The sequence below is a fragment of the Stenella coeruleoalba genome, assembly GCF_951394435.1.
Source record: "Stenella coeruleoalba genome assembly, chromosome: 7".
Lineage (NCBI taxonomy): Eukaryota > Metazoa > Chordata > Mammalia > Artiodactyla > Delphinidae > Stenella > Stenella coeruleoalba.
In genome coordinates, this window is record NC_137153.1 from 110,097,533 (window position 1) to 110,125,293 (window position 27,761).

Below are 27,761 nucleotides of genomic sequence, written 5' to 3' on the forward strand. Positions count from 1 at the left end.
TAGATGGGGAATCTGAGGCCCAGTGAGGGCAAGACGATGTCAAAGGTCAGCCTACAAGCCTGAGGCCAAGCCAGAGCCAGGGTAACTAATGTCGCAGGTGTTGCTGGGAGTTCCTAATTGCTTCTCTAATTATTCATGTTCTCTTCCCACCTCTGTTTCTGGGAAGCTTCCCGCCCCCAACAGTCTTGCATAATTAGGAGAGCTTTCTGACAGAGGCACGACCCTGGGACTAATAGGGCAACCTCCCGGCACCCCCAGCTCCAGGGGAAGAGGAGGGTGGTGCCTGGCATCTGTCCTAACCCTGTGCCCACTGGGTGCCGTTTCTGGTTCAGGACTCCTGGCCCAGCTGGGCTCCTTCTGGCCTCCGACTTCTCTGCCTGGGGCGGGCTGAAGATGGTGCCTGCCCACTGGTCCACAGCAGGGGGTGCTGTGGCTTCTGAGGCCCGTGAATGGCTAGATAAGGCGTCTGGTTCCCTGGTAGAGACCTCGGCGTGCTGGGGACAGCAGGAACAGGGCAGGAACAGCTAGGGCTGGGCTTGCTCACCCGGAGGAGACCAGAAGATGGGCGAGTCAGACAGGGAGGGGAGGGTAAGGGTTCCAGGCAGGACCCCAGGGCCCAGCACACCCAGACAGCCCAGTTCTCAGTGCTCTAGTCTGGCCCCAAGTAGGTTAGCCTTCTGTGACCGCCATTGCTGTCACTGTCACTTGGCAAGAGAAGCGTCATCAGCAGGTGTCCGCTGAGGACCAAGGTGACCCTCGTGCCAACCCGTGGTTGTCTGCTAGGTGCCTGTGGCTCCACCGCTAGAGGGAGACTTGGGTGAAGCCTCGCTCTCTGACTCATGCGGGGGCCCGTGCCCTCTGCCTCCCACCATCTCCAGGAGAACGAGGTTGGACTCAGAAAGATGCTTTCCTGTGGTCAGAGGGCACCGAGGCAGGGGTGAGGAGCCAGGACCAGGCACCAGCTGGCACGGGGCTGGGCCACCCTCCTGTCACTGTCTTGCTCTGGGACCACAGGTCTCGGTGCACCACCCGCAAATGAGAAATATGGGGGTCGTTGTTCTGCCTCCTGCCTGGGGCTGAGGTGCGGTCAGACCTGGCAGCCGAAACTCCCCCAAGTCCTGGAGGTCCTCCATCACGCCGCCTTGCTGCCTTCCCCTCCCCGTGACGCTGTCCTGCCCGTCCCCCACAGGTGACGACGTCGTCGGGAAGCAAGTGCTTCTCCTGCCGGTCAGCGGCCGAGCGGGATAAGTGGATGGAGAACCTGCGGCGAGCAGTGCATCCCAACAAGGTGGGCCTGTGTCCGCTGTCCCCAGAGCATGGGGGGTGGAGGCTAGACTCAGAGCAGAGCACAGACGCCGACGTGAGGGAGAAGGCGGAGGGGTCTCTGGTGTGGCCTGGGCTTGGGGGTGCAGGCAGCCTGCGTGTAGGCAGGGCCCAAGTGGGCCGTAGTGCTGGGCTCTGAAAGAGGCTGACCCGTGCTGGGGGCCTCAGCCTTCGAAGCTGCACACTGAAGACGCTGGGCCAGAGAACTGAGCACTGGGGTTTTGGGTGCTGGTGTCCATCTGCCTGGAGCTCTTGACCCTCTCCCCCACCCCGGCTGAATCCTGCTCATCCCTTTGAGTCCAGCTTCGCTTTCTGTTCCCTCCTCCAGGCGAGCGCCGCCGGCCCAGGCTGGTGCCCTCCTGTGTTCCTACTGCCCCCAGGCTTCTCCCAGAAGGTTCCTGGGACCCTGACTGTCATCGCTTGCTTCTGTGTCTGCCTCCCTGGCCAGCTTGGCCTGGGCTGAGTCCTGGTCGCCATGACATTACTAAGGAAGGGCCTTAGTGATGGTCTTACCTCTAAGTGACTTTGCAGACCAGCAAACTACAGGGGAGCCAATAAGCGGCTGCCGTGTACCAGGCATTGTGCTAGCTTCTTGCTCTGTACTCGGTTTTAATTCCCAAGGGAATAAAAAAAGGGAGTTGAGGCTTAGATGGTCACTTGCCCACGGTCAGTGAGCTAGGGCGAGGTAGAGCAGAGATCCAGCCCCGTAGCCCCACAGCCGTCAGACTCCAGAGCTGTCCCTCGCCCGGGGCCCGGTCCCTCCAGGCTCCAGGAGCTCTTCCCCGCTACGGGCTGGGCGATGGGCAGGCGGCTGGGCCCCCAGTCACCGCGGCCCCCCTGTGCGTGTGTGCAGGACAACAGCCGGCGCGTGGAGCACATCCTGAAGCTGTGGGTGATCGAGGCCAAGGACCTGCCTGCCAAGAAGAAGTACCTGTGCGAGCTGTGCCTGGACGACGTGCTGTACGCACGCACCACGGGCAAGCTCAAGACTGACAACGTCTTTTGGGGCGAGCACTTCGAGTTCCACAACCTGCCGCCCCTGCGCACCGTCACCGTCCACCTGTACCGCGAGACAGACAAGAAGAAGAAGAAGGAACGCAACAGCTACCTGGGCCTGGTGAGCCTGCCCGCCGCCTCCGTGGCCGGGCGGCAGTTCGTGGAGAAGTGGTACCCGGTGGTGACGCCCAACCCCAAGAGCGGCAAGGGCCCCGGGCCCATGATCCGCATCAAGGCGCGCTACCAGACCATCACCATCCTGCCCATGGAGATGTACAAGGAGTTTGCCGAGCACATCACCAACCACTACCTGGGGCTCTGCGCTGCCCTCGAGCCCATCCTCAGCGCCAAGACCAAGGAGGAGATGGCATCGGCCCTGGTGCACATCCTGCAGAGCACGGGCAAGGTGAAGGTAGGTGTGTGGGCCTCAGGCGGGACCCCACCTCATGTTGCCCCGTGGGAGGCTGGGTGACGTGCTGGATTACCTGCCGGTCCCCATGTCCACGTCATGGATTTCAGCTCTGGTGGAGGCACTGGTCACAGCCAGGTGAGTTTCTGAAACCCAAGAGATGCATCGTGGAGGGTGGGGACTTCGTGCTCCTTCGCCATGGTTGGAGCTGATCACAGAGGCGGGGATGGAGCCCCTGGACCGGAGCACACCTTGCAGTGAGGAAATGGGTTTAGGGACTTCACCCACTGCCCCAGAGGGCTGGCCCCTCCCTGAGGCTCGAGGCGAGCAGGCCACGAGGCCCACCTCTGCCGGCACACAGGTCCCAGCAACCCAGACACACACGTTCAGTGAGGTGTTGAGTTTGGGACACATCCCAACAGGTGACCGTCAGGGTGCAGGCCGCTGTCCGAGCCCCAGACTCCCCCGTCACTCCCAATTCACACACATGGGACACAGTCACTATTGCAGCTGTCTGTTTGACAGGCAGCCTGCCACAGCTACAGCCGTCCCCAGCTCCAGAGTCTCCAGGAGCAGAGCTCATCTAAAGCCCTCCAGCAGGCCCTACTTCAGGGCCGGGGCAGGGCCCCTCTCGAGGCCTTTCACCTGCCTCCCCCTGCCAGACCACACCTCAGCCCCACCCACCTGGCTTTGGAGACAGGTAGGCTCCTTCTGGAAGGCTCCACACGCCTACCTGCCCATCGCAGTGGAGTGTGGTTCTGTGGGCCTCGAGGGCACACCTCCCCCTCTCCACCCTGCCCCCTCCCTTGGATGCAGTGGAGAAGGGCCGGACGTGGGGTCCGTCCACACTGCAGAGGCCGTGTGTGCTGGCCCCGGGAGCTGGGCCTCTGCCCTCTGGACGTGGTGTGGTTTGCGGCCTGTGGTGGGGGTGAGGGACTGCCCTGGTCAAGGTCCTGAGCCCTCAGCCTGGGCTTGGGGAAGACACGGGCGGGGCCGGGCCTCAGGTCCGCAGGCAGAGCCCAGGGCACGTGCTCCATCGGGGCCCTTATCCTCTATCTGTTCCCGGAAGGCCCTGGCCTCCTTCGGGCCCTTCAGAGCCCCTGCCTGTTGGGCTCATGGTGTGGGACCAACGCAGGAACAGGGAGGGGCGCTTTCCCGGCATGGGCCCCTTGGGGTCCGGCACTCGGTTCCTCCGCCTTGTTGGACCACCTTCCCCTGCCCCCAGCCTCCGACCTGCCTGGGCAAGGCTGCATGTGGGACCGTCTCTTAATTTCTTGCTTAGCAGTGGGAAGGGGGCTAGAAACTAAGTGAATGGAAGCCGTGCCTCCGGGGGGAGTTCTGGGGAGGCAGCAGGGCTGCAGCAGCATCCTCTCTGTCTCTGTGTCTGTTCTTCCAGTACGTGGCCCCCGAGGGCTGGGCTGGCCTGGGAGTCTGACTCCGACCTGAAGGGACCTTTGCTCATACTCACAGCTGAGACAGAAGAATCAGGGTGCTTATTGTGGAAGGAGGTGGAAGCCAGGGCTGCAGCCTCCCAGTGGGCCCTTAGGTGGGGAAAGCAGTAGGTGGAAGGATAGGAAGTAACTCGGGCTGCTGGCGTGACGTTTGTCTGAACTCTGACCTCTTGGGCACTGATGGGTGCGATGCCTCTCGAGAGCACGTGACGAGGGCCCTGCAGTCCCGGGGGAGGGCTATGTGAGGGGGCACCTGGCACCTTCTCCTTGCCGTCCCCCCTCCCCTCAGTGCGAGGGGAGGAACAGGGCCTGGAAACGAGACTCGGGCCCAGTGTGGCCCAGGTAACTGTGTGGCCTTGGACAGGTCCCTGTCCTGTTCTGTGCCTCTTCCCCCTTGTTGGGTCCTAGCTCTAAGCAGAGCCCCTCCTCTTCCCCACCTGGGCCTCGCGCCTGCCCTAGGAGTTCAGGAAGCCCTGTGGGCAAGAGCAGAGCAGTACACGCAGTACTTACCTCTGCTGTCGTGTGTTCAGAGAGGGGGCCCTGGAGGTCCCTGTGGTCAGGAAGGGGTCCTCAGGCTGTGTGGTCCCCGGAGAGGCCAACTGCCACTTCCCCCCAGCCCCTCCTGTCTCTCCATTGGCCAGCCAGCCAGGTCTCCGGGACCCAGAGTTCGGTTCTGTATTTCAAGGGCCACTTGTGATTCCAGAGGGGCCCAGAGTTGTGCCCATCGGAGTGAGGAATTTCCAGAGCTCCAGAAGCCCTGGCCCGCACTGGCCAGTGCAGCCTCTGTGCAGGGCGGCCCCTGGCCCGACTGTCACCCTCCTCCGGGTCTCCGACTTCCTGCCTCCTGCCTGCCCTCCCCCCCATCCCCCAAGTCACAAGGCTGGCCGTGGGCGTGAGGAGGCGCAGGCTCCAGGGAGGAGTTTCCACCTGGGTGATGCAGCAGGTTCATCGTGCAGCCTCCCTGCAGTCAGGAGGGAAGGCGTGGGCTCAGGCTCCCTCCTGGGGTCTGCCCGTGAAGCCGCGCCTGGGGCTGAGAGGCTGGTGGGCCGCCTTCCCGCCCAGGCCGAGGTCGGTGCTCTCTCCATCTGAGCACTGGCTCGCTGCCTTCCAGGGCAGCCGGACTGCCTCTGCCTCTCTCTCGTCCTTGCCTGTGAGGCTGCACAGGACGAGCCCATGTCTGGTGTGGGAGACCCCGTCAGAGTAATGGGTGGACAGTGGCAGCTGCTTGTGCGAGGGGCAGAGGGCAGCCCATCTGTCCTCTTCGACACTGATGGCGCTGGGTGGGGGAGTTCTGCTCCCGTCACCCCACCAGGCCTGGGCAGGGCTGAGCAGGGATTTGAGTTCCGCGGGTCCAGCTGTGATACGGGGGCCCATGGCTCCATGCAGCATGCTCTTGCATCCCTGATCCGGTGCCCAGCTCTGATGTGGCCATGGCTAGACGTCCCCCCTCATCAGGCTGCCCTGCCCTCACTCCCAGGCAGCCCCCACCAGTGGGTACCAGTAGCTTGGCAATGGAGCAGCCTCGAGGAGCAGGGGCTCCTGGCCAGGGTGTGGGTCTGGAACCCTAGGGTCCTACCTGCCGAGTCTGCTCAGGTCCACTCTCCTCACCTGGCTCCACAGGACTTCCTGACAGACCTGATGATGTCGGAGGTGGACCGCTGTGGAGACGAGCACCTCATCTTCCGGGAGAACACGCTGGCCACCAAGGCCATCGAGGAGTACCTCAAGCTGGTGGGCCAGAAGTACCTGCAGGACGCACTGGGTAGGGCGTGTGGGCCGGCCGGGGGCAGAGGGCAGAGGCGGGGCAAGCTCGCCAGGTCCTCACTGCCCCCTCCTGCCCTCTGGCCGCAGGGGAGTTCATCAAAGCGCTGTATGAATCGGATGAGAACTGTGAAGTGGACCCGAGCAAGTGCTCAGCCGCTGACCTCCCCGAGCACCAGGGCAACCTCAAGATGTGCTGCGAGCTGGCCTTCTGCAAGATCATCAACTCCTACTGGTCAGTGCTGCCTCCGTGCCCTTCTCGGCCTCAGCTGCCCAGGGCCCCCCACCCCTGCGTCTCCCCTGTCCTTCTGCATCCTTCTGTGCAGGTGCCTACGGAGTGCTGGGCTTTGTTCCCTCCGGACAGCTCTGTGAGGGGCTCTCGTCCATCTTCCCCGACTCACGAACGGGAGAGCTGAGGTTTAATAAGGAGAGGAGAGGGGACACGCCCGCACCTCACACGGCTTCAGAGTGGGGCTCTGGGATTGGAAGCCACCCTCTGCCTGACCCCGCTGAGTCTCACTGGGCTGCCAGGCCCCCGTCCTGGTCCTTTCTGGGCTGTCAGACGTAAGCAGTGTTCCAGAGCGTACAGGCAGGACGTGGTTTGTGCAGTGGTGAGGACCGGACCTGGCAGCCCATCGCACATGCTTAACAGTGGGCACCAGCTGGTGCTGTTGTAGGTGCTGGGGCTGCCCAGGGAGCCAGACTGACAAGGCCCTGCTCGGGCACCCACCTGGGGTGGGCAGATGGCTTCACCTGGGACTCCTCACCTGTCCGTAGGAGCTGGTGCTCACTTCACAGGCTTGTGATCAGGCCCAGCAGGGGCCTGTGTGGGTGCCTGGACACCAGGTGTGGGCCTCCTGCTGGGGCTGTAGAGGACAAAGGAGATGGATTGGGCCTTAACTGGGACAGAGGTCCGCGGGCTCCTGGCAGCCCCAGAAAGGAGCAGAGGTGTGCTGAGCCGGCCGCTTGTACAGGACCGCGGTCAGGGCCAGAATCAGTCCCGGGGCCGCTGAGGAGTGCTAGCCTAGCTGCAAGGCTAGCGTCCCAGGCATGGATGTCTGGTGGCGGCTGACCTGGTGCCGAGTACAGCCTCGTCACTGTCCAGGGGACCGTGCCGCCAGCCCCAAGCAGTGGGTATATTTTCACACTGGAGGAGCTGCCAAGGTTTCCTCCTCGGTCACTGCTGCAGCTCAGGACCTGCATCCCGTCCCCATCCAGGTCGCTCTTCTGACCCCATTCCCACCCCCTGACCCCCATCCATACCTCCCTCCTTTCTTTGATCATGTTCTTTCCCGGCCTGGCCTGTATCTGGCTCCCCTCTGCAGCCCTCCTTCAGGTCACCGCATATGGTCGGCTCCCCTCTCCTGGGCACCCTCGCTCACAGCCCCGCTCCCATCAGAGTGCCTGATTGTGCCTGGGTCCAAGTCCGTTTCCTGCACACACCCTGAGCGCCCTGGGGGCAGGCAGACTCACCAGCTCGGGCCTGGGCATACAGGAGGGCCCAGGAATGTTCTGCTGCTCCCGAAGGACAGGCAGAGGCGGGCCTGCTAGGTGAGCGACAGCCTTGGATCTGGGCAGAGGGAGTGGCCAGAGCCAGTGGGGTGGGCGCCTCCGGCCCAGGGCCCTCTGGCCCAGGGCTACACAGGGTGCTCACCTGGGGCCAGCCTGGCCTCTTGGGCTGAGCTGAAAATGAACCCTGGCACCAGGGGAAGAGGGGCAGCCAGAGAGCCTGAGCTCTGGAACACACTTCCCACCCTTGGGCTAGGCTGTGTTTTCACCCTCTGCCCGCCTGTTCCCAGGGCGGACCGGGTGTGGGACACAGGGAAACATAACCACGGACAATGATTTTCTGTTTCCTCTTTCTGGCGTTTGTAGAGGCCCAGAGGCACCTCTCCGTTCTGAATAAGGCTGTTGATAGATGTTATCACTCAGCGCCTGCCCCCTGCCCAGTCCTGTGCCTGGTACTTCAGAGGCCAGGACTAAAGGTCACCTGCCCTCACTTCCTCTCTAGCCACGTCCTTGTTGGTTCAGCCACATTCACTGCCAGAGTCTGCCGGGCTGGGTGCTGGGCTTGTTGGGCAGAAGCTTTTCAAGCTGATCAAAGCCTCTTAAAGTCTTGGGGGGGTCCCAGCCTTAAGATGGCTCTGAGCTGGCAGGGCAGGCCTTGTTCTTAGTGTGAGAGTGAGGACACCGAAGCCCAGGGAGGGCCAGGCCCTGGGTCAGAGCACCCTGAGCTAGTGACAGAGCCAGGTGGACTCTGGCTTCAGGGAGCGCCCATCTTCTAGGGTGAAAAGATAGGAAGGCCACTTAAAGCTTGGCCTGGTGGGGCCTCCCTGTGGCGGGGGGGGGGGGGGGACGCCCAGAGGAGATAGCCCCCAGCCAGGTGCCGGGAACGTGGCCTGCACTCACCGGGTCCGCCTGGGGAGGCCACTGCCTCCATTTCCCTCCCCACTGAGAAAGTAGAGAGCCGTGTCCTCACCCTGTGGTTAGGATCCAGCCATCTTCTTGATCACCCCGAGCTCTGCTGAAAACCTCTAACTCTATAACGTTATTTGCGTGAAGGGAGTAAGTCTCAAAAGGCAGGGATGGGAACCAAGGAGTGGTGGTCTGTTCCTCCTGTGTTTTCCTCACTCTCCCCTAGGCCCTGATGCCTGCCGTGTGGGGAGGAGGGTGAAGCCCTCTGGGAGCTCGCCCTCACTGCCGGCTCCCCCGTGCCTGTGTCCCACCCCACTCAACCCCTTGGGGAGAGATCCACCTGACTGTGGCCCGGGCGACCCTGCTCCTGTGCCTGCCCTGTGCTCTTCCTGTGCCGGCTCACACAGCCCTGATCGTGGAGCAGGGCTGGAACTCGGTTCCATTGGACCCAGAACCGGGTCCCTGCTCCACCCCCTCCGGTCCCGGTGCCCTGCCTGACGGCCGGCCCCCCCTCGTGTGTCCTGGCACAGTGTCTTCCCACGGGAGCTGAAGGAGGTGTTCGCCTCGTGGCGGCAAGAGTGCAGCAGCCGTGGCCGGCCGGACATCAGTGAGCGGCTCATCAGCGCCTCCCTGTTCCTGCGCTTCCTCTGCCCGGCCATCATGTCGCCCTCACTCTTCAACCTGCTGCAGGAGTACCCCGATGACCGCACCGCCCGCACACTCACCCTCATAGCCAAGGTCACCCAGAACCTGGCCAACTTCGCCAAGTGAGTGCCACGTCCCCCGACGGCAGGGTCCGCCCCAGAGCTGGGCCGTGCGGCAGGCCAGTCCCTGCTGTCCTCAGTCCTTCCCCGCACCCCAGCTCCCCTGCTGAACGTACATGCCGCTGTGGTATGTTTCCGTGTAATTTTCAAAGGGGAGAAGACAAGCTATTTTTTCCTTCTGCTGCTTTTTTTTTTTTTTTGGCGGTACGCGGGCCTCTCACTGTCGTGGCCTCTCCTGTTGCGGAGCACAGGCTCTGGACGCGCAGGCTCAGCGGCCATGGCTCATGGGCCCAGCCGCTCCGCGGCATGTGGGATCCTCCCGGACCGGGGCACGAACCCGTGTCCCCTGCATCGGCAGGCGGACTCTCAACCACTGTGCCACCAGGGAAGCCCCCTTCTGCTTCTTTGAATGAACATTTTATCATAAGAATTCTCCCATGTACTTACCATTCATACGCTTGGTTTTGAAATGAGTGACTAATATGCCTTTGAGGGACAAGGGCCTGTGTCTCCTGAAGCCGACCCCTGTGGTTGGGCACCCGGCTTGCTTCAGATTGTCCTTATCTAAGGCTGCCAAGGACGTCTTTGCTAGTGAAGCACTTCAGTGTTCTCGCTGTACCTTAGAGGGAGTGGGTGGAAACGGAAGGGCTGGGTCATCAAGGCGCTCTCAGGAGGTGTGGATGGAGCCCCCCTCTGGGCCTCCTCTGGGCCCGGCCTGCCCTCCGGGAGACAGCCCTACAGCAGGGGAGAGAGTGGGTGGACGTGGGCACGCGGACTCGCAGGAGGGCCCTGCGCTTCTTGGGAGAGGAGAGAAGGAGGCTTCCTAAAAGACGTTCTCCCCCAACTGCGTGTCAGGACGAAGGGCAGCCGGGGCAGACAGGCCCGGGAGGGACCAGGCACTGTGCAGTCCCTGAGTCAGCAAGTACCAGGCTGGGGGAGGTGGGAGATGAGACCCAAGAGGAAAGCAGGGGCTTTTGAAGGCCAGGCAGGGCCTTGGAGCGAGGGAGAGGGTGAGAGTCCTGCAGAGTTCAGCCTGACAGCAGTGGGGCCAGGGGGTGGAGGGGGCGGGACTGGCAGGCGAGAGGCTGGGAGAAGAGCAAAATTACGCTTCTGGTAACAGCAAAGGGATGGAAGTATTGGGCCCGGGAGGTGACGATGCTGGAGGCACTGCTGCGAGGTCACGGGGTGATTAGAAGGTAAGGTCAGCAGCCTGGCCAGCGGTGGGGGAGGCACGGGGGGAGCTGACCACGGCCGGGCTCCTCGTGCAGCTCTCTGCTGGGTGGTGGCGTCTCCCCTTGGGGCAGGGAGCCCCGGAGGAGGGCTCAGGTTCGGGGTGCCGGAGATGACCGCAGACCTGGCCAAGCTGAGGACGAAGGGGGAGATGCCCGTGGTGGAATGTGTCTGAAAGCTCAGCAGAGAGACCTGGCCGGGCATGGATTGAGAGTCGCCTACGCACCAGGCCATTGCCGTTTGGGGGAAAAGAGGAAGGAGATTGTGACTGCCAGCGAATGGGGAGTGAGGGCCACGGAACCTTCCAGGTCCTGTGAGAAAAGGCCCAGAAAGGGTCTCTAGCCTTAGCCATGAGGGCCCTGAGCCAGAGTGGATTGGCTGGCTGGGGAGTAAGTGGCGAAGGGGGGCTCCTGGGCGGGGCCCAGGGCACTCACTCCGTCTGCTCGGCTCCAGGTTTGGCAGCAAGGAGGAGTACATGTCGTTCATGAACCAGTTCCTGGAGCACGAGTGGACCAACATGCAGCGCTTCCTGCTGGAGATCTCCAACCCCGAGACCATCTCCAACACGGCCGGCTTCGAGGGCTACATCGACCTGGGCCGCGAGCTCTCCAGCCTGCACTCGCTGCTCTGGGAGGCCGTCAGCCAGCTGGAGCAGGTGCCTGTGCACCGGGCTGCAATGGGCGGAGGGCGGGCGGAAGGCCACCAGAGCTGCCTCAGGCCGCTCCAGCTCCCAGAGTAGCCAGGGGCTCAGAGGGTTCGCCTGTGCAGTGCAGATCAGTGGCCCTGCCGGGCGCCGGAGCCCGAGGGTCCAGCCCAGGCCCTGTCAGCGCTGGGGATCTCGGGGCCCACTTCCTCGGTGGGGAGCGCCGTGTTCCCGCGGCAGCCCCTGCCCAGGGGAGCTCGCTCTGTACAGGGGCTTCGGCTGTGGCGTAGTGGATGGAGTCCACTGCTGAGGGTGTGCTCCCTGCCTCCGACAAGTGTGATCAGGGTTAGCTGCTTCTCTGAAAATGTCCTTGCTCTGGGTTTTAAGGCCACCGATATGAAAAAGAAGACCGAAGATTCCACACCTCCACGTGTCAGGCAGGAAGTTGCAAACCTTTCCAGAATTGCCCTTGGCCATCAGTTGAAATGGTTATTCCCTAGACATCTCTGACATTGCTGCAGCCACCGTGGCCTGGGTTCCACTGTCCCAAGCAGCCCCAGCTCGCACAGTGAGCAGGTTCTTGGCAGCAAGGGCTGGGCCTGCCAGGATCCACTTCCAGAACATCTGCTTTCCAGGGCTCTGTGGGACCATCTTACAAAAGTAGCTCCTGCTGAACCGGGACTGGAAGGTCCCTAGGGGTGACCACCTAGGGCGCTCTGGTGTGTAGCCTTCCAGGTACATCTGTGCATGTGTTAAGTACACACACAGGCAAAGTCTTTTCCCTTTTTGTTAAAGTGAGAACTTTGCGTGCAGTGCCGCATGCGTTTCTCACTTCTCCGTCATCGGCATCTTTTCACGACAGTACGTGCCACACCGCCACTGTGACCTTTCTAATGGCACAGACTGTCCTGTCATGTGTCTGCACCATTTAGTTTACTGGACGCTCAGATTAGGCCCAGCTTTTAACTACAAACATGCTGTTGCAGTCATTTCTGCTCCTTTATGTCCGTTGCCCTTTGGCTCCGAGAGACCCAGGAGGGAGAAATGGAAATGAGGGCCAAGGGCTTCTCTCCCTCCACTGCTGCCAACACCATTCAGTCTACGGCCACCACTTAACTGAGCGCCTGTGCCCTGCCACCGTCTTCCATGTCTGCGCAACCAGGCGGGAGCTACAGAAGTTGCAGCAGGATTGAGAGTCGAGCTGTTTGCCGCTCACGTCTCTTCTCTGTTGACTACACGAGTTTTCACACTTTCTTTTTGCACAAAGCCCTAGATGGAAGCTGGGGCATAAGCCAGGGGAAGGCAGAGTCCCCCGTCCCCAGCCCGGAACGCTTAGCACCATCGGTCTAAACCAGGATAGCGAGGTTTAGCCAGCCCAGGTGCCACTGTCTGCCTGACAGGCGTGTGGTGGTGCCTGCCTGGTGCCTGGGCCGTTGCCCCTGGGGCTCAGGTGTCAGAGTGGGTCAGGGCCCAGCCCACCCGGTGGAGTAGATGACATGGGAGGGAGCCATCCCCGAGCCAAGCCTCGCAGGTGGGGAGGGTCCGGGATTCCGTGTGGCCTGTCCTCTCTGGGGGGGAACTGAGGTAGGACAGACTGGGGTGAAAGGCTTGGACTAGGTTAGCGTTTCTCCCTGTGGGCCTCGCACCCTGTCCCAGAAATATGTGGGGAGCTGGTAAGAACGTCATTTGCGATTTCTGGGCTCCCTACCGCATCCCAGACCTGCCGGATCTGACCTGCATGGGAGGGCGGGCCTGCATTTCTGACTGGCTCTTTAGAAGTTTTGAACACAGTGGCTACAGTGCACTTGGCCTCCACAGGCAGCCCCAGTGGGTCACACCTGCCTCTTGCTGTGTTTTTGCAGAGCATCGTATCCAAACTGGGGCCTCTGCCTCGAATCCTGAGGGACGTGCACACGGCACTGAGTGCCCCAGGCAGTGGGCAGCTTGCGGGGACCAACGACTTGGCCTCTACGCCCGGCTCTGGCAGCAGCAGCATCTCAGCGGGGCTGCAGAAGATGGTGATCGAGAACGACGTCTCCGGGTAAGAGCCGCCGGGCATGCTGGGTGTTGCGGGGTGCCTGTTCAGACAAGGCACAGCCACCTGCAGTCTCATGTGGGGTGGAAGGTACCTGCGCTGGCGTTTATAAAACAAGCTGAATGAGACTCGGGTGTGTTTTTCAGGCCCTAAGTAGTGAAGTTCTGTTTGGGAAAAATCAGGAAAGGCTTCTTGGAGGAGGTAGTGCTATAGTTTGGAGCTTAGGAAAAAGTAATACCTCCATTGGTGGAAAAGGCGTTCTAGGCAGAGGGACTAGCACAGATAAAGGCCTGGAGAAAGACAACCCATCTTTTGTTGAAGAACAATTACTGGTCCCAAACACTTCCACATCACTGGGTTGTATGTGTTTCCTGGACCTGAATCAGAATCTCCAGAAGTGACGCTCCAGGGTGTGTGTTTTCAGGAGGAGCTCAGGTGACTGTAAGGCTTAGAGGCTGGGAGCCTGGGAAACTAGAGAGGTGCTGAGGCCCAGCTCTTGCTCTGAGCCCCCAGCCCTGGGACGAGTGCCCAGTAAATAAAACTACAGTGGAGGGGGAGGCAGAGTGTCCTCTGAGTGATGACATCAAAATGAGGACCTTGGCGCTTACAGTGAACTATTTATGGCGCAGCTGTGCCCTCGCCTCCTCCACCAGGGCCTCTTGGACCAGCCAGTGAGGATGAGGCTGGAGCAGCAGAGTTGGGAGCTCCCTGGTTCTGAAATGGTGGCAGCAGCAGGCTTTTAGCAGGCGAGGGCGTTGAGATCAAGGACCTGGGGATGCGGTGCGAGGGACTGGAGGCCCAGGGGGAGGCGGGAGATGCAGAGACCTTGATGCCCCTTCTCGGGTCCCTCTAAGTCTTGAGGGGCCGTTCATACAATCTTCCAAGTGAGGCAAAGCAGAGATTCAGGTGGGGAACGCACCTTAGCCGAGTGGTGGCTCGAGAGGTGTCCGGGCACATGGGTTCTCAGGAGACCTGACCTGGGCGTGTGGAAGGACGGCCCAGGCCCATGGCTCGTCTGGGTTTCTCCCGGCTCCACCTGCTGCCCTTGTCCACTTCCTCTCGGCCCACAAGTGCTGTGGCCCTGAGTGGCCGCTACCTGCCCTGCCTAAGTCCCATCACCTGGGACTTGGCACTTGCTCACCATCCCAGGCTAAGCCAACTCCTTTCTAAGCCCATGTTGAACCCCCAAGTTCTTGCTGCCTCTAGCCCATTCAGAGCCCTGTTCACCCCCGTATTCTTCCCTCCAAAGCCCACCTGGCTTTGTGCCTCCTTCCAAGGAGTCGGCTTCCAGGGAGGGGCCAGGGAGAGTCTGGGAGTCCGGGATGGGGGTGAGGGTATGGCCTGCCACGGCAGGTGCAGGCCCTCCCCGCCTGAGTCACGCCCGGAGGAGCCTCCTCTGATTCCTTGCTTCTGCCGGAAGTGCCAGCCCCCGCCTGCCAGTCAGACGGGTGGCAGCAGGAGGCTGCAGGTGGAGGCTTCTCTCAGCACAGGCCCCCACCTGGTTACCAGTGTGACTAGGAGCAGAGGGAAGAGGCAGAGGGAGCCCCCGTGGCTTTGAAGCCCTAGTTCTCGGTGCAGGACCCTGGGATAGCAGAGAGCCACTGCGTCGTGGGTTTGGATTTAGTCAGAGGGCTTTTCCAGAACACTTCAGGCCCCAGAACCTACTGTCCCAAGATGCAGCTGAGCAGGGAAAGGGCCTGCCAGGCCGCCTGGCCTGACCCTGGGAGCGCGGGTCCCTAGTGCAGAGGTTCCGTGCTGGAGCAGCCGTCAGCCCCTCGCCCTCGTGGTGGCTTCTGCCAGGGTCAGCTGCCCGGGCTGTGGTTTGGTTTTGCAGCTGCGCCACTGGGCCCCGGGACTCTCCCACTCTCACTACCCCCACACCTCCTCCCCTCCCCTGCCTTCCCTCTTCTCCCCTCCCCTTCCCCCCACCCTGGCTCAGGCCGCCGGGTGGGCGGCAGGTTGGCGGGGGCTCTCGGTTGGGACCCGCCTTGGCCGCATTCACAGTTCTTCTCTTCCCCCTTCTTTCCCTGTGTGTGCTTGTCTCCCTGCAGTCTGATAGATTTCACCCGGTTACCGTCTCCAACCCCCGAAAACAAGGACTTGTTTTTTGTCACAAGGTCCTCCGGGGTCCAGCCCTCACCTGCCCGCAGCTCGAGTTACTCGGAAGCCAACGAGCCTGATCTTCAGATGGCCAACGGTGGCAAGAGCCTGTCCATGGTGGACCTCCAGGACGCCCGCACGCTGGACGGGGAGGCGGGCTCCCCGGCGGGCCCCGACGCCCTCGCCGTCGACGGGCAGGCACCTGCAGCTCAGCTGGTGGCCGGGTGGCCGGCCCGGGTGGCCCCAGTGAGCCTGGCAGGGCTGGCCACGGTGCGGCGGGCAGGCCAGACGCCGAGCACAGCGGGCACCTCGGAGGGCGCGCCGGGCCGGCCCCAGCTGTTGGCGCCGCTCTCCTTCCAGAACCCTGTGTACCAGATGGCGGCCGGCCTGCCGCTGTCTCCCCGTGGCCTTGGCGACTCTGGCTCCGAGGGCCACAGCTCCTTGAGCTCCCACAGCAACAGCGAGGAGCTGGCAGCTGCCGCCAAGCTGGGAAGCTTCAGCAGCACCGCCGGGGAGCTGGCGCGGCGCCAGGTGTCGCTGACTGAGAAGGGTGGGCAGCCCCCGGGGCCGCGGCAGAACAGCGCCGGCCCCCAGCGGAGGATCGACCAGCCGCCGCCCCCACCCCCGCCGCCGCCTCCCGCGCCCCGCGGCCGGACGCCACCCACCCTGCTGAGCACCCTGCAGTACCCGCGGCCCTCGAGCGGGACCCTGGCGTCGGCCTCGCCCGACTGGGCTGGCCCCGGAGCCCGGCTGCGGCAACAGTCCTCCTCCTCCAAGGGCGACAGCCCCGAGCTGAAGCCTCGTGCGGTGCACAAGCAGGTCAGTACTGCCGGCGCCGGGGGCGGCCTGAACCCGTGTTGCGCTGCTCCTCCTGGCCGTGTCATCGCCACCTGCACCCGCTGCCATCCCATGCTGAACGATGCCCCACTCGTCCCCATCCCCCCAGCCTGTGCACCCCCCGGCCCCTCCCCCGGCCCCACCGGCTCCTGCCTGCGTCCTGTGGACCAGGGACACTGCGGCCCGGGGGTCCCTCTGCCAGTTTCCTCAGAGACAGCTGGGGTCAAGGAGGAAGAGGGAGGGGTCCGTCCATGTCCAGCTCCAAGCCTGTTAAAGCCCGACCCAGGGTAGGGGTTGACGTGGCCCCCAGGCCCCCTCCTGCTCTGAGATGGTCTCCAGGGCTGTACACGCAGTAGGGTAACAGATGTGCTGTGGGCCGGACACTGACCTGCCGGGCCAGGTCCACTCGCTCTCGCTTGGGCGGCAGAGAGCCACGCTCAGGAGGCCACCCGGGCTCCCGACTCTGCTTCAGGCCAGCTGGAGTTGCCTGGGCCGGGGGCTGCTTCAGACGTGCCCAGTCAGCTAAAGATTCCCTCTGAGCCACTTGTCCCTGGGGCTCACCCAAGGCCACCCCCCACCCCTCTCTCCAGCCCCTCACAGCTGTGTTTCATCGCAGGGCCCTTCACCCGTGAGCCCCAATGCCCTGGACCGCACGGCCGCCTGGCTCTTGACCATGAACGCGCAGTTGTTAGAAGACGAGGGCCTGGGCCCAGACCCCCCCCACAGGGATAGGCTCAGGAGTAAGGAAGAGCTCAGCCAAGCAGAAAAGGTAAAGCTGGACCCTGGCAGCTCGGGGCAGGGCGGGCTGCCTCCCCGAGGTGGCTGGCAGAATTCTCTCCCCTCGAGCCCTGAATTCCCACACATGGCCAGTCCCCTCTCAACCCCTGGTCCCACGTGAGGACAGCCGTCAGTGGAATTTGGAGGATTTAGCTTAAACCTGAGGTTTCCTACATGGGCTGCATGTGAGACCCACCCAGGAATCGTATTGAATCCAGACCCCAGGAGGCACCTTCCCTAAGTGACTGGGCAGCCGAGCTTCTGAGCATCTGGGACTTGAGGAGAATCCAGGACCTGGGGGGTCAGGGGTGCCTGAGAGGTGCATGGAGACCCTTGGGGGGAGCCTCACGCATGAAGAGGCAGAGGCACGGGTCCTGGCGACAGCAGGGAGGCACCCCGGCCAGGCCCCTCCGCTCTGGGATTGTGCCTGCCCACGGCCTGGCTTTCCCCCAGTCCCCGTCTCCACCAGGGTCTGGGAGAGAGAGCCAGGGAGGGGTGATGTCAGATTGCTACCGAGATGTTTTCTTCTTTCCAGGGGAAAAATATTGGTCCTAAAACATCCAAATCCCACCCCCAACGTACATCTAGTATTTGGGTGAGCAGTGGGGTGCTTCCGTTCTCCACGATTCTTTTAGTTATTGTGGCAGCTGCCCTGGATCCATGGCCGATCCCCATCTCCTCCTGGAGGCCAAAGCCCAGGTTGACACAGGACCAGTGCAAGGCCCCCCAGAACAGCAGCCACTTCCCCCACTCACCGTGGGTGCCCTCGCCCCTCTCGGCCCCAGGAAAGCCTGTAGCAGCCTCTCGGGCGAGGGCACGCAGGGCGGGGTGTCCGCTCTCCCTCCCGCTGGCCTGGGGTCAGATCCACGTCCATGCTGCATTCCGCCGCCTCCACCATCCCCTTGGTCCACTGCATCCACCTGCTTTCACCATTATTGCGTGAACGGGACCAGGGGACATGGGGCACAGTGCTCCAAGAGCCAGAGTTTGGCTGGGGAGCAAGGAGGGCCAGCTTCACCCCAGGCTCCTTGCGTGAGTCTGGGGCCAGGCTCTGCGCTTTTCTGAGACTACCTACCTTCCCATCTGTGAATTACAAGGAGTGCCTGAACGATTTCAAGGGTCAGGCTGCAGCTGGAGTGTTCTCTTTCCTCGTGCCTTGGCCCAGTGAGCTGCTGTTTCTCTCTTTCTTTGCCATTAACCCTCGCAGGCAAATCCTGGAGTTCCCTTGAGCTCCTTGAATACCTGGTCCTGCCTCTGTCAGGGAGGGCCCTCCCGACCCCACTCTGACCAGCCGTGCAGGAGACCTAGGATGGGGCTGTTTCTCCCAGAGCTGGGCTCTCCTCTGGGGCCAGCTTTGCTTCAGGAGTTACATTTGCTGCCTCCTGGCCTCTGGGCAGTCCTTTGCTGATGAGTGAATTGGCTCCCGATGCCCGAGCCTCAAGGAGAGGCCCTTCCTGCCTTCCCCATTCCCTGTATTCTCACAGCACCCGGCGCCCAACCTCTCCAGCCCCTTGATTCGGGTGTTGACCCTGCCTCGCTCTCTGTTCAGCTCGCACAGCCTCCCAGCTCACTGCTTCTCTCGCCGCTTTATACATCCCTCCTCCTCCCTGAAGGCCGAGAGTGCTGGGCTGAGTCAGATCCAGAAAGCCCTAGACCACTGCCTTTAATCTCTTCCCCTGACTTCCTATGCGACTTGCCACGGCTTCAGGGTCAAATCGAGTCTGGGAGGCTAGGATCTCACCGCATCAGTCACTGTGCTCCCCATGTGATTGGGTCATTTGCCTTCTGGGTCTCAGCGTCCCCTCCTGTGGAGCCCCCGTCTCTCAGAGCACTGTCATCTCCTTAATGTACCCAAGAGGTTTATAACTTTTTTTTATTATGAAAAGCTCAAGACCTTTACTTCTGAGGTCTGGTTTGAGTCTTCATCTGCCTCCTAGCTGTAGGTTGGGCTGGCGGGTGGGAGAGCCCCGGATGGGGGCCAGGCATCGAGTGTCACTGGCCCCCTCTCCCTGGGCGTCTCCCCGCTGTGGGAAGAGGACTGAGATAGATGGTGATGGGCCCTGAGGCATTCCGAGCCGGGCTGCCTCCCATCCTGTGCCCCTGCCCGGGCTCACGAGGCTGTGCTCTCTGTCCTGGGTGCTGTGCCCGTGGCGCGCCGCCCTCCTAGCAGGACCTGGCAGTGCTGCAGGACAAGTTGCGAATGTCCACCAAGAAGCTGGAGGAGTATGAGACCCTGTTTAAGTGCCAGGAGGAGACCACCCAGAAGCTGGTGCTGGAGTATCAGGCGCGGCTGGAGGAGGGCGAGGAGCGGCTGCGACGGCAGCAGGAGGACAAGGACATCCAGATGAAGGGCATCATCAGCAGGTGAGCGCGGCCGCCTGTTACTGCTCTGCGCCTGCTTCTGGCCACACGCGCACCGAGGAGCGGACCTGTCCGCTGCCGTCCAGGAGGCCCGGGATCTGAGGGCGGGGCTGCTCAGCCGCAGGGTGAGCCGAGTGTGGAGAGAGAAGAGCGTCAGAGGCGGTGGGGACAGTGGCACAGGCCCGGAGGCGGGAGGTAGCCCAGAGTGTGGGGGGCCCACACGGTGCAGTGTGTGTCGATGGCGGAAGGTGAGGTTGGCCAAGGCAGCCGCAGAGGGCCTGGGCTCCCTGTAGGGAGTCATGTTTTCTTGCTGCGCACTCACAGGGGAGTTCAGAAGCTGGATGCAGGTGCCAGGAAAGACAGCGAGGGTCCATTCCGGGGCAGGAAAAGGAATGAATGTCAGTTACATGCAGTGGGTGAGGGTGGGAGGGAAGAAGTAGCCAGAATGAGCCCCGGATTTTTACCAAGAGCATCCAGGTGTGTCATGGTGCCAGTTACTGAGATGGGGACCTTTGGAAGAAGAGCAGTTTGGATGGGGCGGGAGAGAGATGATGCCAGTTGTGGATATGTTGAGTTTTAAGGTGCCTGTGGGTTATGCAGGAAGATTTCCAGGTGGGCCATTGACTAATGCTGACTCTCATCCTTACTGGTGGCTCCCCTTTATTTCTGTGTTGATTCCCTTCTCTCTCCCACTCTGCCCACGGATAAAGTGGATACACCCTCCTGCATGTCTGCAAGCGGGGAATACAGTCAGGGTGTAGCATTCAGACCAGCCCACAGGGCCCCAGTCGTGGAGTTTACTTCCTTATGACAGTACTGCCAGGCGCAGGAGGAGACCGTGGGGACTTACAGCTTGTTTGTTCACATGGTGCGAGAGCCTGTCATCAGGATAGATCAGCAGGTGTGCAGTAACCGGGATGTTCCCCCACCTGGCCTCATGCTCTGTCCACTGTAAAGATCCTTCCTTAATGCCTCCTGTTCAGACCACCTGTTTCTCTGCTTCTAATTATTGCTTGCTTGATTTACCTGTGGGTTTCTTCTTTATAAAATGGTTAGCATGAGCAGAGGACCTATAACCAGGGTGACTGGGAACCCCCTGTTGACTGAACTTCCAGCTCTGCTCTTGGCTCACCTCATGTGTGTGGTTCCAAGAGAGGAAACACTTTTCATTTAACCACATTCTCATCTTATCTATTCTCTGAGAGGTGCACGTTCTCCTGAATTCAGTAACACATTTATTTCTACTAGCCAAGCCTGGTATTTCCTCCCTGCTGTACACATCAATTAAGTCAATTTGGTTGACAGTGTTGTTCACGTCTTCTATATCCTTACTGGTTTTTCTCTGTACTTGTTTTCTATCAGTTATTGAGAAAAGGATAATGAAGTTTCTAATCCTAATTACAGATTTATCTGTTTCTCTTTTCATTTCTATTGGTTTTCACTTTATGTTCACTGAAGCTCTATTCTTAGACACATACACATTTAGGCTAGTTATGTGCTGTTGACGAACTGATCTCTTTATCATTATAAAATCATCTTCTTTATCCCTTGTAATATTCCTTGCTCTGAAATCTACCTTGTTTGATATTAGGACAGCTGCCCTAACTTTCTTTTGATTGGTATTAGCCTGGTATATCCTTTTTCATCCTATTTATACTTTTAACCCAATTATGTCCCTCATTATAAAGTGAGTTTCCGTTACAGACACCTTGTTGTTCTTGCTTTTTATCTAATCTGACAGTTTTCTGCCTTTTAATTGGAATGTTTAGACTATTTACATTTAATGTAATTGTCAATATAATTACATTTAAACTTATTATCTTGCTACTTGTTTTCTATTTGTACCATCTGTTTTGTTCCTTTTCCTGCCCCCTTTTAGATTGAGTATTTTTTACGGTTCCACTTTATCTCCTTTATTGGCATATTAGCTGTATCTTGTTGTCACTTTAGGGCAGGGGTTAGAAACCTTCTGTAAAGGGGCAGATAATAAGTGTTTAGACTTTGCAGGCCACATGGTGTCTATCGCAACTATGTAACTAATATGCTAAAACTCCACTGTTGTAGCAGAAGCATGTGCGTGGTGTGGCTGTTTACGGAAACTAGCAGTGGACCCAGTTTTTCCCTTACCCAGGCTGTGATCACAGGGACTCTGATAGTATCTTTTTCTTCTGGCTGATTTACAGTTTTTTTCTTTCTCATCCATTGCCAGCAACGTGATTATGAAGTGCCTTGACATGTTTTCTTCATGGGTTTGTTGAGCTCTTGAATCTGTGGGTGTGGGGTTCCGCCTCCTTAGTCTGTTTTCTGGGACTTTAATTGCATATACATTAGGCTGCTTTACGTTGTCCCACATCTTACTGATGCTCTGCTGTTTCCCTTTTTTCATCTTTTTCCTGTGTTTTATTTTAGATTGTTGCAGTGTCTTCAAGTTCACTAATCGTTTCTTCTTAAGCGTCTAATCTGCCGTTAATCCTATCCAGTATTTTTTCATTTCGGGTGTCGTATTTTTGCCCCTAAGTTTTCAGTTTTCTTTAAATCCCATCCATTTCTTTTCTCATCATGCTCACGCGTTCCTCTATTTTCTTGAACGTGTAGAATATATTTATAACAGCTGTATTAACGTCCTCGTCTACTAATTCTATCATCTGACATCTTCTGAGTCTGTTTTTATTGCTTTTCCTCCTGGTCACGTGTTGGTTTTGTTTTCCTGCTTCTCTGCGTGCTTGATGATTTGGGGTTGGATGCCAGACACTGTGATTTTCACGTAGCTGTTGGATGCGTTGTGTTCCTCTCAGTATCTGGGGGCTTTGCTCTGGGACACAGTGACGTTGGAAGGATCGGTTTGATTCTTTGGAGGCTCACTTTTCAACTTCGTTGGGGCGGGTCCTGGACAGGCTTTAGCCTAGGCCTGATCTGGCTTCACTGTCGAGGACTTTCCTGCTGGGGATTCTACGTGATGCCTCCTGTGTTAGTGTGCTTTTCCACACTGCCTAGAGGGATCATGAGCTATTCCTGGGGTGGTTTTGGGTATTCCTTTCCAATGGCTCTTGCCCCAGCCCGGCTATTTTCTCACAAGCGTGCAGAGCAGTCCTCAGCCAGAGCCCCAAGGGGACCCCTCAGGAGATAGGTAGAGTCCTCTCTGCATTTTCTCCTCTCTGGCACTGCCCCCCAAAAGCTTGGCTCCCCCACCCTTCCATCCTCCCAGGGTCTCCTTGACTCCACGTGACCCCTTCCCTCCGTTGCTTGCCGGGACACTGCCAGCAGTGGGTGGGGCTCACTTCGTGTGTTCCCTTCTCTTAGGGGTCACCGTACTGCACTGCACTGCCTGCTTTTCAGTGTCTGGAAACCTTTGTTTTCATATATTTTGTCCAGTTTTCTAGTTTGGTTTTTTCTTAGGGCAGGAGGTTAAATCCAGTGCCTGTTTGTTATTCCACCATAGCTGGGAGCAGAAGTCTCTCCCCCTTCCTCCATTCCTCCCACTCCTGCTTCTCACAGGCTTTGCTCAGTGACGTACCTACCTATGACAAGGAACTTCCCCTCTTGGCGTGAGCCCACACCCCTTCCTCCTCAACCCCTGATCCCATTGGCTTTTCACGACAGCCCTCTGTGGTAGCTGCCCCAGCACATTGACCTCCCTGTGCATCTGCTGTGAAATGGACGAAGTGCTCGCCTGGGGGCTAGATGCTCTGCTGCTCTGGAGAAGTTGTGCGGGTAGAGACGGAAATAAAGCAGTAGGTGAACTCCTCTGAGAAGAGGGTAGAGCAGGAAGAGTGGCCGCGGAGGCAGAGCCCTGTGGAGCCCTGACAGCCTAGGGGCAGACAGGACAAGGCCTCTGCAGAGCAGTGGCCTGGGAGCTAGGATGCAAACCCAGAGAGCATGGGGTCTGAAAGCTGAAGGAAGAGAGTAGGAAGGTGGGAGTGATCAGCAGTGACTGACAGGTACGTGGGAGACAAGCAGGCTGAGACCTGAAAGGGTCTCGGGGAAGGAGCAGCTGGCCACAGGCCCCCGCTGGCCCTAGTTCCGAGCTTCTGTGGATCGTGGTCCTCGCGTCTTCCCTGCTCATTACCCAGGCGGCAGGCCTTGCTTGTCCTTCAGCTGTCCAGTTCAGTGCGTCCACCCCCACCCCCAAGACAGCCAGCCGCTTCCTGTTCTCTGTCCCCATGGCCCACAAGCTGCCCACTGCAGAGCGTGGTTACCTTCTCCCTGCCTGTGTCCCTACTGCCTTGCGACCTCGAGTGCCCGGCACAGCCTCAGTGAATACGGGGTGGGTGGAGAAAGCTCTAGAGCCTCGCAGGGCCTTTGTTTCCCACTCAAACCACAGGTCTCATGATGTTACACCACCTGCCTGGCTCTGGGGTGTGGTGAGGATCTAACACCCACTCCCACCCCTGTGGCTCCTGGAAGAACACCAGGAAAGCGGCAGCCCCAGGGACTTCTGGGGGTTTGGGAACAGAATCTGGGGCGGGTGAAGCATAAGGAAGGAGCAGGCTCAGCCTGTGTCAGTTGTCGGGGGCCAGCTGGAGGGCCTGTGTCCCAGGCAAGTGTGGGAAGTGAGTCTATGGCCCAAGGAGGGGCTCTCCTAGTATGCCCCCTCTGTGCAGGGGTGATGGTTTGTTCCCACCAGGCCCCGCACTCACCTCCTCACTTGCACCCTCAAATGCCAGCCTGACTGTCCTTGTCTCTGGTTACAGGTTGATGTCAGTGGAGGAGGAGCTGAAGAAGGACCACGCGGAGATGCAAGCAGCTGTAGACTCCAAACAGAAGATCATTGATGCCCAGGTGTGGGGCTCTGGCCTTTTGGTCAGCCACGGGTGTCAAAGGACCTGGGATAAGGAGGGGGTGACTTTGGTTTCTTCACATCCTCAGTCATACCCCACTGCAGAAGCTAAGGAGGATAGGAGATCAGGATCTCTGCTCCAAGAAGTCAGACTTGAGGGTCTCGGTGGACCACAAGCTCACTAGGACAGGCTATGAAAAGGGCGGGGCAACTCCTCCCCTGCAGGGGCAGCTTGGTGGGTATTGCCTTTACCAGGGTTCCTGACCAAAGAGTGGAAACTGTTGGGAGGGGCATGGGAAAGGCTGGGGGTGACAGCAGGCTTGGGAGAGAGGGAGCAAAGGAGCTCTTGTTCAGAGCTGTGGCTTCCCAACTGCATTGAGAGGGGAGACAGTTAAGAGACTGGCCTCCAGTCTCCTTCACCCGGGTCTGCGCCCTTTTCCTCTCCAGGCCCAGGGCTTGCTCAGTCTGGAAACTGCACAGGCTGACTGGTAGCTGTGGCCTCTGTGTTGTACCTGCCAGTGCACACACACGTGAACAAGCTTGTGCCCGACACTGCTGGGGCTGCTCCCTTTGGGTGAGAAGCAGATGATGAGGTAGAGACATGAGGAAGGCGGGCGCAAGGAGGTGTTGGTCCATGATGGCAAGACCGCCTCCTCCCCAGCAGGACCACTGCCACCTCGGTGCCTTTCCCATCCTTCACACGTGGTATCCTCCAGGCCCCCTGCCTTCCCCCTCCCAGCGCTGCTTGTAGGTGGACACAGCTCCAGGGAGATCCCTTTCCGGCACGGACCCCCTTTGGCCCAGGAGGCCATTCCGCGACCCCAGCTGATGCCCTGTTTGCCCACAGGAGAAGCGCATCGCCTCACTGGATGCTGCCAACGCCCGCCTCATGAGCGCCCTGACACAGCTGAAAGAGAGGTACAGCATGCAAGCCCGTAACGGCATCTCCCCCACCAACCCCACCAAATTGCAGATTACTGAGAACGGCGAGTTCAGAAACAGCAGCAGTTGTTAACCTGCCCGAGGAGGGAGGACCATGGTGGCCCAGGGCAGGGTCTCGGCCTGGGGAGGAGCGGCCCCAGCGCAGGGGCGAGAGGCCGAGGCTTGGCGCCTCCCTCCAGCCGCGGTCCAGGAGGCGGCCGCAGAGGGAGCCGCGAGAGACTGACGCAGCGCGCCGGGGCACAGCGGCCCGCTCCCCGAGAAGCGCGTTCGGTGCAGGCCCGGGAGACTGCGGGCTGGGGGGCAGGCACAGGGGCTGCGCAATGTTTCTGTCGGGTGTTGAATTTGGTGTGCGTCACCTTTCCTCCTTGACCTGGCTGAGTGCATGTACCCCCAACCCCTCCCCAGGGGGGGAAATGCCCGGAGAGCTGGAGGGTCGGAGAGCCAGGGGCCTACTCTCGTGGCTTCCCCTCCCCAGGACTGCCAGGCAGCCAGGCCCTGCCCTGTGGGACCTGCCCCTCAGTTCCAGGAGCCGCCGGGGCGGTCGGCAGGTGGGGGGGGGCGGGGGGGAGGACGGAGCTGCCGGAGCGCCGGGTCCCCCGCCTATCTCTACCCCGAGCACCTGTCCCTGCATGCGCGGGGACCCTTCCCGGCTGTGAGGAACCGAGGAGTCACCTGCCCCCGGACCCTCCGCCTTCCCGCTCCCGCCCTCCGTCCTTCCCTCCCTAACTTGTTCTGTCAGGTGGACCCAGCGAGGACCGCAGCTCTCTTCTGGGCCCTTGCGCCCGTGGGAAGATCCAGGACCTCCCTCACTTGCCACGTGGGCCCAGGCTGATGCTCTGGGGCTCCCCGAAGACAAAGACCTGGGCAGAGCTGGCCCAGGTGGCACTGCGCGGTGCCGGCCCCTCTCCCGGAGCTAGTGTACCCGGGCACGGTGGCCCTGCAGGGAGTGGCCGGCAGGTGCTCCCCCTGAGAGACAGGCTGAGCTTTCCTGATGGATGGTTAAAGAAAAGTCTAGCGCCCGCAGGCCCTGAGAAGGTGGATAACTGTGATTTTTTTTCCTTTCACAGTATGCATTAGAAACAAAAGCCCGCTTGCTCGCTTGCTGGAACACAGGGGCCTTTTAAATTGAGCGTGCGCACTGCATGGGAAATAGCGGCCCTGGAGGATGTTAGACTTGCTCCCTCTCCAAGACAGCAGCAGCCTGCACCGCCCCGTGTGTGCGGCGGCCTCTGCCTCAGCCCTCCCAGGCCCAGCCGAGGACCAGGCGCTGCAGACAGGGAGGTGCTCACCCGCGGCTGGGGCCGGTTTTCCTCAGCTCTAGGCTGTTCTGTAGCTTATCGGCCCTCCCCGCCCCCCCTTGCGGGACACAGGTGGGCAGGAGCGTGGGTCTCTCTCGTCCCTCCCTGTTCCCACCCCTGGCCCTGGGGAATCTCAGGCAGGAGCTGGGGCGTTCACCCCGCAGCCAGGAGCCGCCCCGTCTGCCTCAGCCGTGGGAAGCTGGGGAGACCCCTTCCTGTCGCTGGGGCTGGAGACGCTCCACCAGGGCCCAGGTTGCCCCAGAGCCCCCCAGGAAGGGGAGCACGGCGGGGGGCTCGGACCACACCGTGCCCCATCCTGGGGTGAAACCAGTTAGCCCAGAGACCCGCTTGTGGGGAGAGGGCAGGACCCCCAAGGGTCACAGACCTCAGGAAGGCAGGTCATGGGGGCGGAGGCCTTGCCTCACTCCTCTGGCCACACAGGCAGGGCCTGGCCCCGTGACGTCCTCCTCTGGTTCCCTCTCACCCCCCCACCCCCGGCCCCGCCGATGCCTCATTGAGCGACCTCGGACTGAGCGCCTCTTAGCAATACAGGGGGGAAGTTCCCAGGGCCTGGACAGCCGGGCTCAGGAGGCCAGCAGTGGCCGGTGCTGGCGGCCCCTGGCCTGGGTTGGGAGCTCTCAGGCCGAGAGCCTTATTTACTTAGTGCAAAAACTGTAAAAGTGTACAGACTCTTCCCAGATTTTTATCTGAATTGCAAGTCTGACGATTTTTGTAAATGTTCTTGGTGTTTGACTGTAATGTAACTATTTCACCTAATGGTTGTACATAGTCCTTTAGTCCTGGTGCTGCCGAGGGCTGCCCGGGACCGCTGCTCTCCGACGGTTTTTATTTTATTTTTAATCTAGAGAACAGTGCTGGGCAGGAGGCAGAGGTTGTGGATTTGGGTGATGGGGTTTTTCCCTGCCCGTGGCATTTTATCTGTCTGTCGGCTGTGCAGCGTGCTCTCTGGGTGGTGGGGACGTGCGACCTGCCTGGGTCACACTGAACCCGTGTCCCTGAGAGAGGAGGAAGGAAGGCATTCCCTGCTCGGGGAGACCCAGGCCCAGCCCTGCTGGAGAAGGCTCTCCCCTCCCCTCTCCTGCCAACACAGGGAGGCCTGACATTTTGCTTAACGTTTATGTTTAGGGTGAAGGAAATGGTCAAACTTCCTGTAAGTGGAGACTCTTTCCGCCTGCCCCGAATGGGGGTGGGGAACCAGGGCCAGAGCTCCAGGCACCCACCCCCACTCCCACCCCGCAGAGCATCTGCCCCAGGGTACACCTCTCCCCCTCCCGTCCCGGCCGTCTGCGGAAGGCAGACCGTCCAGGGAAACGGCCCCTCTTTTCTACACACTCCCCCAAGCCGCCCCCAGCCCCCATTCCACCTCCCTGCCCCCCCTTTTGTAAGTATGTGAAAAGGAAAAAATGCAAATGTTGGCGTCTTGGCTGGAGCGCCTCCCTCCAGTTGTGACTCTAACTGTGTAATAATGTACAGAGAAAGTTGTTGGTGTTCTAAGACTGTGGCTGTGCAATTTCTGTACATTTGCAATTAGAAATATTAAAGATTTATTTAGCTATTTTAAGCCTGACTCGCCTCTCCATTCAGCTGTGGCTCAGGAGCTTTTCCAGGAGTGACTCCTGCA

General features: G+C 60.2%; 1 protein-coding gene across 14 annotated transcripts in view; it reads left to right on the top strand.

Annotated features, from left to right (window-relative positions):
* Positions 1-27,761, top strand: part of DAB2IP (DAB2 interacting protein) — a 194,296-nt gene extending 166,535 nt beyond the window's left edge. For 6 of the 14 annotated variants that reach the window (XM_079927246.1, XM_079927239.1, XM_079927240.1 and 3 more), the window contains 11 exons: positions 1,190-1,288; positions 2,177-2,731; positions 5,800-5,941; positions 6,031-6,175; positions 8,886-9,122; positions 10,803-11,004; positions 12,855-13,033; positions 15,079-15,946; positions 16,581-16,733; positions 18,912-19,105; positions 23,794-24,836. In XM_079927246.1, coding sequence (XP_079783372.1) covers positions 1,190-1,288; positions 2,177-2,731; positions 5,800-5,941; positions 6,031-6,175; positions 8,886-9,122; positions 10,803-11,004; positions 12,855-13,033; positions 15,079-15,946; positions 16,581-16,733; positions 18,912-19,105; positions 23,794-24,064 — 3,045 coding nt within the window. In that variant the 3' untranslated portion in view covers positions 24,065-24,836. Of the gene's footprint in view, positions 1-1,189; positions 1,289-2,176; positions 2,732-5,799; positions 5,942-6,030; positions 6,176-8,885; positions 9,123-10,802; positions 11,005-12,854; positions 13,034-15,078; positions 15,947-16,580; positions 16,734-18,911; positions 19,106-23,793 lie in introns of all 14 variants that reach the window. The other 8 variants (XM_079927250.1, XM_079927245.1, XM_079927241.1 and 5 more) reach the window with 6 other exon arrangements.